Here is a 20,538-nt window from a genome sequence, read left to right as displayed (position 1 = left end):
CTCTCATGTGAAGTCACAAGGTTCTGAACTTCTGGTATGGCAAACAAATAACTCAGGAAATACTACTATGGGGGGAAGCATTAGGAGCTAAGTCCAATTCCCAGAACCCTCGGGGAGAGGGCATGGGGGAAACAATATGGCGGCTTAGATTTATAATCCAGCGCTGGATGGGTGGGGCCAAGAGGATCTCTGGGGCCTGCCAAACTGAATTCCAGGTAAAAAATCAGAAATCTCAAAAATAAGGTGGGACAGTGTCTGAGGAAGATATGACAACTAAAGATGCCCTCTGAGCTCCACACATTTGCACACACATGCACCCCTACACGTGAACACACACACACAAGAACACTAGTAAATACTATTACAGGTGACATTTACTGAACACTTACTATGCTCCCGGCATACTGTCCTGGTATGCCAATCACAGACAAACCTTCCCCACAGATGCCTTATGGGATACTGTTCCCTATTTTTGTTTTGCAGGGAAGGAAACCCAGGCAAGAAGAGTTGAAAACCTTGTGCAGGATCACACATCTAAACCGGTCTATTCCAAAGCGCACACTTGGGAACCATGGGAGGACTGGGATTTCCACAGGAAAATCTTATCCAGCAGAGAAGGAAGTGGAGCTGGCTCAGCAAGGCTCTCTAGCTCCTGATTAGCAGAAGAGGGGACACCCCGCTGCACTGGAAAGGGGCGCCTGCTAGTAAATAAGGGAGTCATGAGCAAGCGATGGTGGGGAGCTCTTCAGACTAAGAACTGCTCCATTATTTATGTGGAAAGATCAACCAGTAAAGGCGAGACAGCCAGAGGAGCTGCCTGTCGCCCCAGGATACCCCCCAGAGGCCGGGACTGGAATCTGTCAGGTTGAGACAGCATGGATGGCAATCACAAGAGGGGGCTTGGCATGGCAAGGATGGCTCTAGGAATTGGAGGGATGGCTCAGGGGGTAGGAACCCCAGCTGCACAAGGATGCAGACCTGAGTTCAGATCCTCAGCACCCACATGAAAAGCCTGGCATGGTCATGCTTGTACCTGTAATCCGAGTGCTGTAAGGAACAGAGGTCACTGGAGCTTCCTGGCCAGCTAGTCTAGCATAAACAGTGACCTCCAGACTCCGTGAGAGACCCTGCCTCAGGGGAACAAGAAGGACCATGATAGACACACACACACACACACTCTGCTTGAAGACAGGACTTCTATTCCCTTGGGAGTCTGTGTTGGAGCCACCGCTTCGTTACCTAGACGGCTTTCCCGGCTTCTGACACCTTCTGAGCACACACCCTAGAGTTGTGCTCTCCCACCTCCCACTCCCTTTCTTTGTGCTAGAGCAGCACAGGAAACGAGAAATGCAAGCAGTTAATAAATGCGCAGTGTGCTTAATTTACAGTTTACTCGCAGCTCATTTCCTGCTGTGGCAAGTGGTGGTTACCAGAAGCTACACACGAGGTTACCCTGTCATTACTGGTCCAAAACGAGCCTTCTCTTGAATCGGCCTCCACGACCTCATTTTCTGATACCTCGTGAGTCTGGTAATCAGGGTTATTACTCGGCACGAACAGTCCCGCAGGCGGGCTCTGTTGCTGTCTACCTGCTCCACTTGCGGCTTTCTACTAGGAAGTGTCGCCAGCCCCAATTCGCCTTTTCTGTAGCAACCTGCTCAGCCCTCTGCTGGGTTCCTGATGACAGAAACCACCCAGGCTCAAATCCAGTTAATCTGATTCCCCTCAAGGTGAGGAGGCCCGAAGATTACCATCATACAGCCAGCCAATTTCCCCAGGTGACTCACGTCACATGTTTGTTCTCTGGGTTCCACTGGCCTTCTGTACAAGGTGGGTCTCAGAAAGAATCTGACATCAGCGGAGCCTTCAAAGAGTGACTTCCTGGACACCCTGATTGCCATGACTCACCAGGCCAACACTCTCCTTTGACCTCTCTCTGGCTGTTGGAATTTTACCTTACGGCACAGTTAGAACGGGTAAGTCCCAAGGGTCTCTGGCAGGATCAGGATGGACTCGTCTCTGGAAACTGAGGGACCTGACTCCAGCCCTTTCTTTTTCTGTCAAGTACCTCAGGCCCCAGGGTGGCAGGCGAGACTATGCAGAGAACATTCCCTCCTGGGGGCAGTAGCCTGGCACCAAAGCCCGTGTCAGCTGAAAGTCACAAGGGACAGCCAGGGACCTAGAGAGGCAGGAAGGTCTGAAATATGACAGAAACCCCTTCTGGAATTTTATAGAACTTTTAAGGCCACCTGGAGACCTCAAATTGTCTCTGCACCAGAAATTCCTCTTAGAACTGGATCAAATCAAACCCTCATGGCAGATCACTACATCTTAATGGACTGGGACAGAGCCAGGGCCATCCTGATTGTGAGATGGGAAGGGACTTCCATGTCATTTGAGCTATCTGTGGGAATATGAGTCAGGAGAGAGGGTCAGGGTTGAGCAACACCTCAGCTGAGAATTCCACCATGGCCTCCCACCCCTTAATTCCAAACCCAGACCCCTTAGAGGGGTTAAACAAGAAAATGTGAGGGTCTAAAGTGTGGACTGGAATGTCCCTGCACAGGACAAACCCACCTGTCAAAGCCACAGAGAGCCCCCAACTGTCTTGGCTTGGCTTTTTGACGGCTTCTTCTTATGTTCTAAGACACACTTGGAGTCATTAACCAGCTAACTACGTGTTCCAGACACGCTTGTGGGATGGTCAGTGTCTGTACAGCATGTCACACTATATAAGAGTTGCCAAAAATTACAACTACCTACACTTCAGCAGCCCTATCCCACTGATCGGGAAACAGCGTCCAGAGGCTACGATTTGCTCCAGCAGTGGAGACTCTAGGACAGCTTGCTATGCGGCCACCAGCCTTACTCGGTAGCTTAAAGGTTGCTAAGGTGGAGGTACCTAGACCATGGGAACTGGCACATTTTACAAATCACTGTCTTCCTCTGTGACCGCTGGAAAGCTGACATTTACCTGTGCACCACCATCCCAAGGTCACATTGCCAGCAGACAACAGAGGGAGGCTCCTGTTTGTAAGCTACAGTACAGGCATTTGAACCTTTCCCAAAAAGGCTTTCCCTCTCCTTCTCTGGGAACAGCACTCAAACTCACTCTCCCGGTGTGGTGCGGTGCCTCTAGCATCTGCACCCACACAAAGAGACAAAAGCACCAGCCCCATGTTTACAGGTGCCGACTGCTGCGTCAGACAAGCGGCAGCTTCTAAATCTGCTCTCACTCCTGGCTCCTCCCAGACCTGAAGTTCAGCCTCTTCAGGCTTTCTGTATGACATAACTTTGCAGGGTGTGGCCTTTGCAAGCAAAGGCAAACACACATAATCCACACCTGTCACCTTGCAAGGCATTCTATTCATCCAGGTGACAGACAGCATTAACCCCCGTGACTCCTTCATTTTCTTATTTCACTGAGAGGGTTCATCTCTGCTCCCGTGGAAGGGAATGGTTATCTCCTGGACAAACGCTGGTGTAAAGAACTAGAAGCTAATGTCCTCATTTGCATCTTGAGATGAGGGGTGTAATGAGTGAATAGTCTGGTCCCCGCTACAGAGCATCAGTTCACACCACAAATGAAGTGGGAGACCCTGGGCTACAATACGGGAATGTGGTGAGGGCTGGGAGGTGGCTGCCCGGGGTTAGACCGGTTGGCGCCATTCCTAGCTCTACTCCTTGTGAGGCTGTGAATGAACAGGCTGCTTTTTGTCTCTCAGCCTCTGTTTCCCCCTCTGTACAATGGAGCTGAGTCTTACCTTGTCACTCGGGACAGCCTGTGAGTGGAATGAATGCCAGTGGCAGGGACTATCCTGTCTCCACGTGCTTCAGTGTGGGAAAATCTTGGGTCATAGTTTAAGGCCCTTGGTCACAGAATATCCATACACACCACCTCAAATCAGTTATGTTGAATGTCGGGTTCTATTGTCATCTGACTTTCAGAGATGGGTGCCTGCTTTTTCTCTAGAGTGCCCATGTCACCCAAAGATCTACCAGCTCTGAGTCACCATCAGCCTGCCATTGTGCAGAGGCAGCAGTTCTGGTTTTAATCCTTCCAGTGAGATGAACTTGGCTATCATACAACACATCCATTAAAGTGTGCAATTTGATCGTCCTTGTATATTTGCCGAGTTCTGCAGTGTGATCACTGTGTAGTGTGTGTGTGTGTGTGTGTGTGACAGAGAGAGGAGAGAAAGAGAGTGTCTGTGTGTGCACACACTCTTGAGTGCACCATGAGTGTGGAAGCCAAAGGATAATCTTGGGCGTCCCCCTCAGGCATCATCCATAGCTCTTTGGTATCAGGGTCTCTCACTGGTAAGGAATGTGCCAGGGCAGCTAGGCTGGCTCACCAGGGAATCCCCAGGGAGTACTCTACCACACCCAGCTTTTATTTTAGGTAGGGTCTGGGGATGGAACTCGGGTCCTTGTGTTTGCAAGGCGAGCCTTTACCAGCCGAGCCATCTCCCCAGCTTCCACCACTATCTGATTTGAAACATAGTCATGACCGGAGAAAGAAATCCTCCGCCCGTAAGTAGTCATGCTTCCCTCTGCTCAGTCCCAGGCTGCTGCTAACTGTCTCCGCAGACTTCAAACAAAGCATCAGGTTGGTTAGTACCCTTCAGTGTCTTCTCCTACACGTTTGCACAGCAATGAGAAGGAGCCCTGTACCCACATGGACAGGAACCACCCAGACTTCAAAACCTTCCCCATCAACACAACCCCACCCAACAAGGGTCCTCATCTTATCCCCACTACGCCTTAGGAAGGAGCCTGTAAAGAAGCTAGCTATAAGAATTTGAAAGAGAGCTGCCAGCCCAGGCTATGCCTCATGTGGGAGTTTTCACAAACACAAACTTTCTTGGAAGAATGCCAACACTGGCATCAGCCACCAAAGGTTGGCCAGAGATAAAACACAATAGGAATGTGTGAATAGGTGATTGGGTGCTTGTGGTGATATTTTATCTGTGTACCCCAATAAAGCTTATCTGAGGATCAGAGGAAAAAGCCAGCCACTATATTAAACATAGAAGTCAGGCAATGGTGGCACATGCCTTTAATCCTATCACTGGGAAAGCAGAGATCCAGACCGATCTCTGTGAGTTCAAGGCCACACTGGGAACAGAGCCAGGCATGATAGTACATACTTTTAATCCTAGTATTAACCATAAAAATCTGGAGGTCTATACAGACAGATAGGAAGTGACAGAGCTGGGCAGGAAGAGGAAATGATGTAGCTGGGAGGAAATGAGATGGTAGAACAGAAAGGCATATAGGCGTGGGTATACAGGAAGTAGGTCTCTATGGCTGAGGATCTCCAAGTGGGGAGAACATCGCTGGCTTCTTTCTGCTTTTCTGATCTCTTGGTTTTAGCCCCAATATCTAGCTCCGGGTTTTTTATTAATAAGACCATTTAGCAATTTGTTTTACATGTGGTGCCCAACGTAGGGCCAAGGCACATGGCTCAACATAGATAAGAATTATGGGTTAATTTAAGTGTAAGAGCTCGTCACTAATAAGCTTGAGCTAATGGCCAAGCAGTTATTAATTAATATAAGCCTCTGAATGATTATTTTATAAGTGGCTGCAGGACCACGGGACTGGGCTGGACCACATGGGGCTGGGCGGGACTGGAGAAACCTTCCAGCTATAGGTGCTAACACAACAGGGTGTGTGGATAGGTGATCAGGTGATAACACAACAGGGTGTGTGGATAGGTGATCAGTGATAACACAACAGGGTGTGTGGATAGGTGATCAGTGCTAACACAACAGGGTGTGTGGATAGGTGATCGGGGGCTAACACAACAGGGTGTGTGGATAGGTGATCAGGTGCTAACACAACAGGGTGTGTGGATAGGTGATCAGTGCTAACACAACAGGGTGTGTGGATAGGTGATCGGGTGCTAACACAACAGGGTGTGTGGATAGGTGATCGGGGGCTAACACAACAGGGTGTGTGGATAGGTGATCGGGTGATAACACAACAGGGTGTGTGGATAGGTGATCAGGTGATAACACAACAGGGTGTGTGGATAGGTGATCAGTGCTAACACAACAGGGTGTGTGGATAGGTGATCAGTGCTAACACAACAGGGTGTGTGGATAGGTGATCGGGGGCTAACACAACAGGGTGTGTGGATAGGTGATCGGGGGCTAACACAACAGGGTGTGTGGATAGGTGATCAGGTGATAACACAACAGGGTGTGTGGATAGGTGATCAGGTGATAACACAACAGGGTGTGCTGATAGGTGATCAGTGCTAACACAACAGGGTGTGCTGATAGGTGATTGGTGCTTACAAAACTCATGGACTTAGAGGGATTTAAGACACAGTTTTGAAAACTCAAGGAGGTTGTATCTTGAAACAACATAGACTTTCCTGACCCACATGGCTGTCAGCTCCCATCTGAGCCACCATTTCTGTAAGTCAACATGCCCCCAAATCAAACACTACGTTTTTTTCCCCACCACATAGAGATGACTAGAGTCATCAAAATGCTACCTGAAGGATGCGGGCACCAAGAGCCCAACAGGTAAAAGTGATCCAGGAGTCCTATCAGTGAACAGTAGGACATGGTGGCCACCGTGAACCAACTCCTGTGGGCCTGTGGTATCTTGGCATGCTCAGGATGACAAACCTTGCTTTCCTTGAGACAAAGTACAGACATGGAGGAAATGGGTGGGCCTTTCCCTGGACATGGCTCCGCTTGGCTCCCTCCAATGATAAGAAGCCACTCTTGGGCTCAGGCTGCAAAAGTCCCAGTTCCGTTTGGATCCTGTTGTATGTCACAGGAGTGCTTCCTCAGTTAAGACAGGAGTGATGACAGATATGCCCTGACCCCCAAGGAATGGCCAAGCCTTTCCTGCTGCATGGGAGGTCTTGCTAGGACCTCACCTCTCTCAGACATTCCTGAGGGAAGAGGAACACTCTCTCCAAAGCTCCCAGAAAAACCTTGATATGTCAAAACATGAGTGCTAGATGAGGAAGTGAAGAGCGGAGCCATGACTGGGTGACACTGAGCTTAACTGAGGAGCCATGCCCTAATTAGGACAGTGATACCTTAGAAGTCCTGTTGAGACTTTAACAGTTTCAAGCGAAAAGCCATAGATTTAATAGAAATGTACCTAGTAGCTCTAAAGCAGGAACACCCAGGGTGCAGACATGCTTGTCCAAAGGAGAACCTTTCTTGGTTTTCATTCAATAAAACTTGCTTGGTGGGCTCAGTTTTCAGGCTGTAAAGTGCTTACCCAGCATGCATGCATACCACCCTGGGTTCAGTCACTACTGCTGCATAAACTCGGTGTGGCAGGGCATACCTGTAATCCCAGTTCAAGAGGTGGAGACAGGAAAATCAGAAGTTCAAAACCATCCTCAGTTCATAATGAGGCTTTCGGGCAGCCTGGGCCACATGTGTTTCAAAACAATGACAACCACAACAAAAAACAATAGAAAAATGTCACATGGTGTACATGTCCTAATCAACTGGATTTCAGACTTCTGGGCTTGACCCTTTGGGAAACAAAATCAGTTGTGTGGGTCATGATCAGTATATCTAAAACAGAGAAAGAAGGCTTGGGAGCCTTACATGACTTTTTTTAATTAGCAATAACTTTTATCATTTTATTCGTTTTTTAATTTTATGTAAATTGATGTTTTGCTTACATTTATGTCTGTGTGAGGCTGTCAGAACCCTTGGAACTGGAGTTACAGTTTTGAGCTACCACATGGTTGCTGGAAATTGAACCTGGGTCCTCTGGAAAACCAGTCAGTGCTCTTAACCACTGAGCCATCTCTCCAGCCCTCATTTCTTAATTAAAATGTTTCATAAAAAATAGTGTTATCTCACCTCCCAACTTCTCCCAGATCCTCCCCACCTCCCACCTACCCAACTCTATGCCCTTTCGTCCTCTTTCTATTTAAATAACAAACAACGACAAAAACCAAGAAACACACAAAAAAGAAACCTACAAAAACACAAAAAAATGGAAACCAAAATATACAAACAAAAGATCAAAAAGACAAAAAAAAAAAAAAATGCCCAAACCAAGCAAACGAGACAGAGAGATCTACTAAACTACCATTGAGTTCACTAGTGCTGGTCAACTACTCCTGGGCATGGGGCCTACCCTAAAGTCTCATAGGACTTTGATTCCAGACATGGGTAGGCATCAGTGTCTGACTTTTTCCTGTGAGTACTGGTGAGACCCGTGGTTGAACCTGGAGGTCCTGTGCCAGAGTTCTGCCATAGGGCTCTTTCTGCTTGGGTATGGATGAATAGAGTGGTAGTCTGTCCTCTTCAGAGAGGGTTACACTCTCCGATGTGCCTGTCTCTACTCTGTTAAGTCACCTGTCTGGTTCTTAGAGGCTCTGTATAAACCTGGAATCCCACAGCTATGCTTCAGCTGCAAGCGGGCTGGGTCCTCCAGATGAGCAGGAGCAGAGGGGTGCATGCTGGGCACCACGGCCCAGCAGACCCTCTTTGCACCATCAGCCCCAATACTCTTGACCCCTCACTGTCTACTTCGCTAGGGTCCTATGAGTAGGAGACCCCCATCTAACACATGTACTATTTGTGGGACTCCCCTCCCAGGGCCTGGAGACTCAAGCCCCTGCTATTTTTCTGGAGGGTTCTCACCTCTCTTTCCCACTTCCCATCAGACACTGCAGTGAGAAATAGCCCTGCTGTCTTTGATATCTACCTACTGCTCTTAATTCTTCTTAAACTTCTCCCTTCTCGTGTTTTAACTACTGAGCAGCCACAGAAAGGAAGGAAAGAGAAAGGACACAGATGTATTGGATGTAGACAGGGTTTAGTGGTAATGAATGAAACACCCTACACTTTAAAAATAATGTATTTCGGTTCCCCAGAGACTAAAGAGGGAACTGTAGGCTTGGGGAGCCAGAGAGCTAATGTAGCATCTTTACCCAAGAGTTCCACAGAGCTCCATCAATGCAGGAAGCACCATCCCCAACTTTGAAAGCTGTGAATGATACCCAGGGAAAAACACGTGCATATCTGTACACACCTCTCTCGTGACCTCAAATAATGCCACCTTCCTGCAGCCACAATGAACTCCAACCCACCTCACAAGACCACCATGTAACTTCCTCCCACTCTGTGCACACCCAGGATCAGGCAACGACAGCAGTTTCTTGGCTGCAAGGATGTCACAGAAGGCTGACTCTATTACATAACAGTTTCACTCTACACAGCAGGGCCTCAGGCCAGCAAGATGTCTGCTACTTTCTCTTTGTCACCTGGTCATTGTGAACAAGATAAGGTTTGCAGGAGAAATGGAGACAGTGGTGAGGAGCCATCTGCAGGACTGATTATTCTACCCACAGAAACCGGACCACTTACACAAGTTCAAAGTGTAGTCCCTGGACCAGGACCACCAAGATTACCTGAACAGGGTCTACTCCAAATCTGGGGAATCAGAAACTCTGGAGTCAGGGACCCAGAAATCTGAATTTAACAATCTCTCCAGGAGATCCTGGCGGGGGTGTGGGGGGGAGACGGTTGAGCACCATGGCCCTAGACCATGATTTCCCTGAAGTATTTTTTTTTAAAGCCAGTATCTTCCTTGATAAACCCACGTTATTTAAACAAGTCAGCTTGGTTGATTATGGTGGGACCCAGACTCACTCCTGGTGCCCTTGGGGCACATTGGACCATAACAATATTAACCACATTAGGACCATAACAGTGTGAATCATGTCACTCTACAAAAAAATATGTTTCAGAGAAAGAGGTCATGCACACAAATATTCACTCTCCCCACTGTTAGCAAAATTTGCCCTTGAATTCACAGCTCCTGCCAGTGTGGGATAAACATACCTCTGGGTCTGAGTCACTCTCAGCCCAACACACAATGAAATAGGAAGCTGGGCTGCTTTCAGCTGCCATGCACCCAGACCAGGCTCAACCACAATGGGAAGAGTTCCCATACCACTCAGTGACCAGTGAAACTTCTGGAAATTTCTCTGGCTTTTTAATACTGGCCTTGAAAAATGCCAGTGTTTTGGCTTTGACACTGTCATGAGTTCCTCTTTATTAGGCTACACTGGGCTGTGACTGTGGCACGGAGAAAGTCAAAGTCCTGCCCCACAGTAGGGTGAGGCCCTGGAGCAGGTTGTTTCTGTAAGAAGTTGGAAAATCCACCTTGCTGTTCTGTGTATGCACATGATCAAGTATATATTTGTGTAGGTCGGAAGATAACCTTGGATCACACTCAGGCACCATACATCTTGTGGATTTTTTCTTTTTTCTTTTATTTTTGCTTTTTTCAAAAAAAATTCTCTTACGCTGGTGTGGTGGTGAATGCCTTTAATCCCAGCACTCGGGAGGCAGAGGCAGGCAGATCTCCATGAGTTAGAGGTCAGTTTGATCTACAAAATGAGTTCCAGGACAGCCAGGGCTACACAGAGAAAACCTATCTCAAAAAAGTAAACAGAAAGAAAGAAGGAAAGTTCTCTCATTGGCCCAAAACTTGCCAGATAGGCTAGCATGGCTTGCCAAAGGAGCCCCAGGGAACTACTTGTTTCTGGAATCATAAGTGTGCCACTATGCCTGGCTTTGGTTCACATGGATGCTTGGGATTGAACTCATGTCCTCCCTGGCTGAGCCATCTCCCCAGCCTCGTTCGTTGACCTGTAGTGAGGACTCTGGCAACACAATATAGCTTGTTCATCGTTCCTCGTTCCTCGTTACTTGACCAGGTATAGGAAAAGAGCCGCTTCCCAAAGTTTAGGAGCAACTAAAGATAGGGCGGGCTAACCCTTAAGCACAGATGTCCATTCTCTGAGGAGTCTTGACTTCATCAAATTTTGCTTTCAGGAGCTTTGGGGAAACTCCGGCAGCATGCCCCTTCTCTCAAATGCATGCACATGTGTTTGACTGGCTGGGATGTATTATTTTTCTAGATTATTATTATACCTCAGTGAGTTGGTGCATAGGTCATGCATCTGTTACGGGTTTGTTTTCAATGTGACCTTCTTTCCCTCGGCCTTGGGAGCCACACCTTGCAGACAGCCCTTCGGGAGTGAAGACAGGGCTGTCAGAGTCACACTGGTACGAGTAGCACCTTCGTTTGTAAAATAGTAAGAGCAATTCACACTTGCATTTTTTTCTGTCTTAAGTGGAATGTGATGTCAAAAACCTGAGCTTTCCCAAGATGAAAAGCTCACAACTGAGTTGCGTGAATAAATCCTCGATCGAAATGATTGATTGTGAACCCCTGGTAGCCTGTGGTATCTCCTTTAATCAGTAACTTTCTTTTAGACCTTACTTAGGAAACAGCCTTGGTGTTCCCTAAAAAACCTTGGGGTTAAGAGAAATGATGACATACTCCTATAATCTTAGCACTCAGGAGACTGAGGCGGGAGAATTATGAGTTTGAGACTAGCCTGGGCTTCATTATCAAAATGAAAAACATAGACAAGTCAGGAACAGAGTGGGGGTAGGGCCATGGACATCAGCTCCACCATAGGAAGGGCTGAACACTCAATTATGAACTGGAAGAGTCCTTAACTGAGAGAGAGGGCCTTGAAAGATGACTCTGTGGTCATCAGGCACATGAGGAATCCTTAGAGGACACTGAAAGAGCCACCATTCTGAGACGTCTCAGGAGGTGACAGCAGGTTTGAGCGGCATTGGGCAGTGTGTTCCCTGGGTGGGTAGTGTCTGCCTGGGTGTGTGTGTGGGGGGGGGGGGAATGGATCTAAAGGAAAAGCAGCTACCACCCCAGGCAGGAACCCTTCCCAACTCTCCAGGCTGTTTCACAAGTTCATCTATGAGGTCAACCCACGCTTGAGGAGAGCACAGTGAGTGCCTAGTCCACACAGGTGACAAATGTCTAGTTTCTCTGTTGTTGACTTAGGTGTGAAGAGTCATTTGGGAAGAATTCACAGGAGGGATGGGCCTCTGAGAAGCTCCATAAGGCAACAGAACTTAAGTTTCTGATAACATAAAGAAAGAGGACGACACTTAAATTTCTCCTGGGTGCAGCATGGTCAAGGTTGGAGGGCACAACCCCTCACGTAAGACTGCAAATAGGGAGGGGGGGTGGTGGTGAGCCCTGGTTTGGGAGTCAGATGGGGGAAGACTCAGATCTTCTCTTTTCTGGCTAAGCATTCTCTCCCACGTGTTCCCACTCCTATGACCTCCTTTCCCTCATCTGTTGAGTGGGGGACACCTGAAAGACTAAAGGCAGAATGTGAAAAGCTTCCGTTCACACACATTCAATCAAGATTTTATGATGACATTACAGATGAAGCCAAACAAGATGGATTCAGAAGGCTATTGGTTTAGATGGGGTTTGGGAGGAAGCTCTCTTTAAGGTCTTGGGGAGAAGCCTGAAGGACCAGCAGGGAACCTGGAACTTCACCTTGCCAATTATTTAAGATTTTCCGCTGGGAATGGGATGACTAAGAGGATTACTCCGATGCCAGTCTGTAGGTCACATTTGAGACACAGTACACCTCAGAGCAGAGCAGTGGCTTTTAGACATGTCAGGGCCTGGAGATGCTGCACACAGTAGCTACGACCAGCAAGGTGTAATGTCAGCTTTTCATGGACACCTAAGATCTAAGGTACCTCCAACGGAATGAAGGAGCCACTTCTAAAACCTTGAAAAGGGTAACACCCCAGGATAGCTATGGATGCCGCCCAACACAGCATCACGAACCTACACATGATGAGATGTTGTTGTTGTTGTTGTTGTTTGGTAACACAATTATGGAGTTCTCCAGTGAGAACTTTGCAGATGCAATATCTGTCACAGTGTCACTGGGCACGCTTGGATTTGTAAGCTGTGAGAGCTCAGCATCCCACACAGGAAGGACCACTTGGGCCACATGTTTCTAATCATACCTGAGTGCCTTATCCCTGATACTGGTTCAAGGCTTATTAAAATGAACTTCTCTCCTCTCTTTCCCACCCCACTCCGATGACTTCGTCTGTCCTGTCTTCTCCAACCCCTCCTGAGCCCTCTCCAGACCTAACCTAGGTGAGTGGCTGAGGGTGACTGGTCACATGCAACCTCCAGCCCCAGCAAATTCATATGTCAAACCCTCAATACCTTAGGCTTATGGGCTCTCGACTTAGGCAGTCAAATTAAAAGGTCCTCTTCTTTCATTAGTTCCCCTATAGAAAGTGGGAACTATGGAGAGAGAACGCACAGTGTGAATGACACAGGGTTGGAGACAGAGATGCTATGATGAGTCTACAAGCAAAGAGATGACAAAAAGGGCCGGCAGAGCACCAGAAATCCAGGGCGATGCACAGTCTTCCTTGGGGACCCACTCAGAAAAAAACCCAGCTCTGCAGAATTCTTGATGGTGGACTTGCATCTTCCAGAACTGAGACAATGACTTCCTATTGTTTAAGCCACCAAGTGTGTGTGTTCTGTTAAGCACTCCCAGAAAGACTGACTTATCCAGCCCCTCATCCTACTCATCATCTCTCCGACCAGGTCCCATCTGTTCTTACATGGGTGCTTCTCTCAAACCTAGCATTTTATTTCCATTGTGATTTGTCACATATCTAAATATCCCCAGTCTTTAAAGGCCCAGATCAAGAGCCATCGGCTCCAAGATGGCCGATCAGAATGCTGTGAAGCCCAGCTTCAGTTAAGACGCTTCTTCTACTCTCAGTCACGTGTGAGCCTGTTTCACTTCAACGGTAGATGGCCAAGAGACAAGGGAGCCAGTGTACACGGGACCTTCCTAACCCAGAGAGCACAGGCTGGGTATGGTGCCGGGGTGGGTGTGGAGGAGTTTCCAGGAGGAGTGGATTTGGTGAGTGGTAAAGGGAGTAAAGGAAGAACAGAGCTGGAGCACTTCTGTAGCCACAACTGCTTCTGTGAACCTAGTCCATTTTCAGCAACTGAAATGAGCCAGGAAATAGAGCCATCGCCCCTCCCCATCCTTATGGGGAACACTTGTCTGTGCTAAAGCTCCAGGTGGTGCTGGTTCAGCTGCCTTCCTGTAAGGAGTCTACATCTCTCCCTGTGTGTTGGAGAGACTCCTTTTAGTTAAACCTGAAAGAAACTTGTGCCCAAGGGATCCCAGAGTCCCACTGCTCCCAACTAGACTAATTTTGTCGCCCTCCCAACCCCATCACTACCCCACCCCACCCCCACCCCGGGGGAATGTCTAGCAATGTCTGGAGACATTTTCAACTGTCACAAGTGAAAGGTCAAAGCCACCAGTGTCTAGTAGGAGAGAGGCCGGAGTGCTGCTAAACACCTTGCAACACAGGACAGGGTCACAAAGGAGGAGCCAACTGATGGTAAGGAAGGCAGTCAAGAGATGTGCCGTAGAGACATCATTTGTTCTGTGCTTGCATGTGTGTGCATGTGTGCGCGTGCGTGAGAGAGAGACAGAGACAGAGACAGACAGAGACAGAGAGAGAGAGATATGCACACTCTCCCCACTCTCAATTGTCAGGTAGACAGCAGACATCCCTCCCTTGTAGGAGAATGAATATTGAGACCTCTGTTCTTACTGGAAACAAAAACAAAAACAAAAATAAACAAAAAAAAAAAAAAGGAGCCCAAGTCTAAAACTCCTGAATTAACCTGAATATGCCACTTTTGCATCTAAACTCTTACTTTTTCACACAGCCACACAGTTTCCAAACCACAATCATCCTCTATTATTTAAATGAGATATGTCTGTAACTTTATCTCTGGGATTTACTTATTTTTTTTCTCTCAAGCAAACACACAAATAAACTTACAAAAAGAAACAGATTCATTTAGAAACTGTGCCAGAACACACGTCAGTTAGCCAGTTACAGCTTTTAAAGGAGTATAGTGTATCCCTGGGGTACAGATGGTGAGTGTGTGTGTTGTCTCCAGGAAGACAGATATTGACCGATAAACCCACAAAACCCTTTGGAGCTTCTCAGACGATGCAGCAAGGATGAGGTGTCCTTGAACACATCGATGGGGCAAACAACCATTTCATCAAGATTCTAGGATCGATTAGTGTCTGCAAGTTCAAGCGAATGGGCGTCTGGTCAGGAGAACAAAGATAACAATGGTCAGAGGAGGTGAGCTGCAGATGGTCTGCACCGGCCGGCTCGGCACTGGCCGGCCATGCTGGCTGAGTGGAGGCCTGCTCTCCAGCCATGTCAACCCCCAGCAGAGACTGATGTGAAAGCAGCCTTAGACACTGGAGTGAGCTCAGCAGGGGGCCAGAGGCCTGCCTTGCTCCTTGGCATGGACACCACAGTGACCAGAGCTTGCTAGGGGGTCCCTATCAGCTTCAGGGGGTCAGGGCAGAGCAAGAAGAATGGGGTATTGTTAACATTCCAGATGCAAAAATGCACAGGTCCCCTGGCAGTTCTGAAAAGTCGCCAACCTGTTTCCTCTGTCAGAGCATCAATGGGGCGGATGCCGAACCAAGGGCTGAAATGTTAAAAGATGGAGGTGGTGGAGCTGCTGGGAGGCTCTCGGTCCCCAGCAGCAGAGGCCTCAGATGTTCACACTGGACACCACGTCATATAGTCCAGTTATTAGCTGTGTGACCTTGAGCCACTTCCTTACCCTTTCTGATCCCTAGCTTGCTCATTTCCAGGATGAATGCCTGGACCACACTCTCCCAGGGCCCATTTCACTTTACAAACGAAGGAAGTTCTCTCCATGAAGCTGGTGTAGCCACCCTTAGAAATCCCACCTTTCCCTGTTGTTGGCTGACCACTGTAGTCAGAGCAGGGAAGCAGCAGCATGGACTGACATAGACCTCAAAATAAAAGAGAACAGCCTCTAATCAGCGGCTGAGGGCTGAGATAACACTGGCATGTGGTCTCCTGGGAGCCTGCCCAGACTGTTCTGACGAGAGAGTGCCCAAGCATGGACGTCGGTCATCTAAGTGAGGCTTAGGAAAGACGCCATTTGAAAACCCCTGGCCTGTGATCTATACCACGCATCAGAGGTCTGGGCTGCCCCAAGCCCCACAGGAACAGAGTGGACCAGTGGCTTTTGAAATCTCCACCACTCATAAATAAATTACTCACATTGGGACACAAATCCATTAGCAACAGAGATCTGGGTCATGTTTTTCTAGTCAGGTGGAAGGTACATGGAAGACATCCCAGGGTCCAGCAAATGCCACTGTCTGGATTTTACACCAAAGGTCCTCAAAATAAAGGAAACACCACCAGAAGCATTCTTCTTCATACCAAATCACCTCACCATTTTTTCACAGAAAGATCAGAGCACAAGTAGGTGAACCTTAGGGGTGCAATGAACAGAGCAGACCCTTGGTCTGGGGGTGCAGCCTCAACGCTAACAACAGGCACAATGGCGCTCAACCCGCCCCCTCAGAACAGCCAAACCCGAGTTCAGCACTTTATCTCACACCTATAAAGTAGACATAGAGAAGACATTGAGGCGGTGCAAAATAGGCTGAAAAGGCGGGTGGTAATGGTGGTGGTGGTGGTGGTGGTGGTGGTGGTGGTAAAAATGTCCCACACGAGACACCATGACAGTCACAAGCCTGCCAGACAGCAGAACTGAAGTGATCCTTCACAACAGACTATCATTTGATGACAATCTCTAAAACATATTGTCAAGAAAAAAAATCAAGTCAGAAAAATGGCCATTGGATGGTCCAACAGAAGGTCCTCTGCAGCTCTGATAAGGTCACTTCTAATTTGTGAACCCAGTTCCACTCTAGAGGGGTCTAAAAAGACAAACGCCCACCATTGATAATGGAGGTTGAGAGAACAGTGGTCACGGCTTCCCCCTTTCCCGTCTTTGTTTCTGTTACATTTTACTTTTAAAATACTGGCTGGATCACATAGTACTTGAATGACTAAAAGCAAGGTATTGTTGTGTTCTTTTGCATTTTCCAAACAAATCAACTAAATGGAATTCAATTTTAAAAGGCTTGTCTTAATCTCGGGGCCACACCTAGTAGGTAAACAATACACACCTGTGCAGGCCACGCCCTCCCTCCTCTTCACATTCTTCTTGTGCTGCTGCTTAGAGCATCCTTTACAACGGTGTAGGGAGGAATAATTTAAGCTAATCCTGAACCCCTTCCAACACCCAGGGGCTCCTCTCAGCCACACTAGCCAGGCTTGGGCTTGTCCGCCCACAGCCCCACCCAGGTTTAAGGACCCTTCGTGACAAATCTTAATGAACTCATTGATGGAGGATGGAGCAAAGAGAACGGAGGCTTGGGTGGGAGGTGGAAGGCAACTCTCAACCCCAAATCACAAATCCATTGGCAATTAATCAAAAGCTTTGCGCACCCTGAGCTGAGCCCAGTTGCGCAATACTCCTGCGATGGGCTGAGATTTGGAAGCTAGGTTCCGCGGAAACCCAGACTTTGTCCTACGGAGATTCTCGCCCCGAACATGTCTGCCCGGATTTCGACTGATCATTGCTCATAAGGTGCCCCAGCGCCGCGGGGCCATTGCAACTTCTGCAAGCATGCACGGTGATCGATATTTATAATTACCTTTCTCTTTCACCATGGCAACGGGGTCCTTGGCCGAGGGCACCGAAAGCAACAGGAATGGACTCTAGGCGTGCCAGCAGACCGATCGGCCGCGGCTGAGGCTGCGAGGAGACGCCCCCGGCACCCACACGCGAAGTCCGGGGCAGCCTAGCGAAGTCCCGCCCCCGCCGCGGCTCCCACGCCCGCCCGCACGACGGCCGCGCCCTGCTCCCGGACGCTGTCGTCTGCATGAAACCACTCGCTCCAGCTGCTGCGGTAGCAAATGCAAAATTCCAGTGTTGATCTCCGGTCACTGACACCACCTTGCATTCCTGACGCCCGGGAAAATGCTCCGGAGCCCTGGCTCCTCTCCCAGGGTCTGATAAATGATTGCCGAAGGAGGAGGGAGGCCAAGCCACACACACAGCCAGGGACTGTTCCCATAAGTAAACTCGTCAATTGTTAGCTTGTTAGTTTCCTATGACAGCTGCTTTCAATCCTGATTACAGCCTCTTTCAGGCAAACTGAGTAAGTAAAATTGGCCTTAATAGAAATATAATGCCGAGGCTCCTCCAAGTTCATTTTCCTCGGAAAAAAAAAATGAATAATGCCGTTTGATTACACACACACACACACACACACACACACACACACACACACACACACACTTTTTTTTTTCTGAATTGGGGGCAGGAGAAAGGAAGAGGGGTGTGAGACCGAGAGAGAAAACTCTAGCTGAGGGCCTTTCAGGATTCAGTTCCTTATCCCGGATCAAAATTAAAATCTGACTTATCCTGCTGGGGAAGACCCTAGCTTCTACCTTCCCTCTGTTTCTTCAGCGTTTTCCTCTTAAACTGTGTGGTTGTACCTCTTCGAGGAGGAACCCTAGCCACAATTAAGGGGCAAACAGTGTTGGCTGCTACTACTACAGCCAGGACTGGCCTGACTTGACTTGCAGGGAGGGTGGCACCATGTGGGGAGGGCAGTGCCTGGCTTTGGCTTTGTGACCTATCAGGTCACTGGCAGGTCGCCCGCAGAGGACGTCCTGGTTCACAGAGCTGCAGCCCACCCGCTCCAAGCACCTATCTGCCGGATCCAGCGCCATGTGTCTTACACGCCCATTGTATACACGTGGGAGAGACTCGATAAGCAAGAGACAAGCCAGACGTTGCACCACTCAGGGAGACGAGCAGATGGCCAGCCAACACATCCTTCAGAACCAGAATGCACAGCCAGTATTAGACTGTATTTACTGCAAATATTTTAACGTGTTGGGTCTAAGAGAGCCAGGGGAACAGAAAGGAGTGGAGCTGACCAACCTGCCGCAGCTTTGACTCCGAGGGTGCCACTGACGACTGAACTAAACTGGTGGGGCTGGGGAGAAGGAAGAGAAACACCCATTTCTTCATCGTCGTCTTGGGCAGGTCTTGACTGCTGACCTTCTGGTGAGTAAAAGTATCAGAGCCCGAGCAGCTGTGACATTCCTACATCTGTGACTCAGGGCTTTACTATTGATAGCTTGAAATGTCTCCGTCTGTAAATCACGGCTAAGTCCCCGACAGCTTCTGCCCTGTCTTTTCTGTGACATGCTTCACCCACACTACCCCTGCCACCTTGCAGCCTCCATGGGGCTGGGTCCAGCTTGTTCTGTCAGTGGCCAGCTGGACTATAAGTACCGAGAAGCCTAGAAGTGGGTTCTCTAGCCTCCATTCACACACAGGAGCCAAGCGCAGAGGGAGGCCAGGATTCAAGAACATCACAGAAGGAGACAAGCTCTCTGCATTCCCTGACTTTTATGGCTAAATCTGCACTTGGCTACTTTGCCTGTCCTAATCACCCTGAGCCATTAAAGAGATGTTGACAAGTAGAATCAACCGCAGAGAGCTGGAATCAGCTCCATGGAGGAGCCTAGCAGGTGAGTGTGCTGTTACATTTGCTGCATAAATAGATCAGGATTGCACTTGAGCATGACTCTCCGAGGATCTCCTGTTATTCAGCTGAAAGCTGAAGAATAGTGGGGCTGCAGACCTGGTTCCCAATCCCCAGCACTGCACAATAAATAAAAAATAAAGCAGAGGAAATAGCACATTCCTCCCCACCCCTACCCTTCCCTCCCTGCTGGACATCACAGTGAATTCTTTTGATTTTTTAGCTCAAGCCCAGTCACTCCTAGGTGCACCTTATACTGTAAATGTCACTAGTCCCACCCCCTCCCTAGTCCACGTGACAGTTGTGAATTCTGACATTTACACTTACCACACCAAGCTGGTCTGGTTGCAAGTTCTGAACATACCTGTACACCTCTGAAGTCCATTCATTTTCAGAGACACTTTCTCTACAGAAAAATACTACACAGTGGCTTACACACACACACACACACACACACACACACACACACACACACACACACACGTTTTCCATGGAAAGAATTTGTCTGTACCGCAGTCAGCATGGATGACTCACCAGCAGTTCACTGCTAAACAACAACCATGTGGCAGAAGTCCCCTAACCATCAGGCATTGCTACTTTAGGATAAGAGCGTCCACTCTGCACTCTCAAGACTACCAGAGGCGACTGCTTAAGTTATTTTTGGAATGTGGGAGAATAAAACCTTTTTTTTTTTTTTAGTCTACTTCTCCTCAGGGCCAGATGCTTCAACAGAAGCGAGCAGAGATATCTGCTTGTTTACACTGGAAGCTAGGAGGGGAGGGGAGAGAAAACTGAAGCGGTTCACGAGAAAGGCTTTTTATTTGAATTTCTAAGGATGATTTCCAGTGAAATTACCTCAGCCTCCTCTCACCGGGATGAGACAAGTTCTAACACAGCACTGACCCAGGGCTTTACATGCCGCTTTCCTCTCAACCCTTTACCTGCTCACTGCTACTTTTTCTCCCACTCACAAAATGAAGCCAAGACTGTCCATCATGACCAAAGAACAGAGACCGTATTGCTGGAGAGAAAAGGCTTGCAACCTCTCCCCTCCACTCTTGGTGAAAAATCAAGATCCATCACTGAATAGAAATGCCTGCTAAGCGGAAAATGTCACCACTGGAAACAGGGCTGTGGAAGAGCCCTCTCCA

General features: G+C 48.4%; 1 protein-coding gene across 9 annotated transcripts in view; it reads right to left on the bottom strand.

Annotated features, from left to right (window-relative positions):
• The window catches only part of Ablim1 (actin binding LIM protein 1), a 301,455-nt gene that overhangs the window by 146,485 nt on the left and 134,432 nt on the right, over positions 1–20,538 (bottom strand). For 8 of the 9 annotated variants that reach the window (XM_052763488.1, XM_052763483.1, XM_052763480.1 and 5 more), the window contains exon 1: positions 17,480–17,625. The exons of the other annotated variant lie outside the window; for it this stretch is intronic. In XM_052763488.1, the coding sequence (XP_052619448.1) occupies positions 17,480–17,495 (16 nt within the window). In that variant the 5' untranslated portion in view covers positions 17,496–17,625. Of the gene's footprint in view, positions 1–17,479; positions 17,626–20,538 lie in introns of those variants that run through there. 9 annotated transcript variants of the gene reach the window in all.

Source organism: Peromyscus californicus, unplaced genomic scaffold, assembly GCF_007827085.1.
Source record: "Peromyscus californicus insignis strain IS unplaced genomic scaffold, ASM782708v3 Scaffold_4__1_contigs__length_199733344, whole genome shotgun sequence".
Lineage (NCBI taxonomy): Eukaryota > Metazoa > Chordata > Mammalia > Rodentia > Cricetidae > Peromyscus > Peromyscus californicus.
The sequence above is the reverse complement of the archived record's forward strand: the minus strand, read 5'-3'. Positions and strand labels throughout refer to the sequence as shown.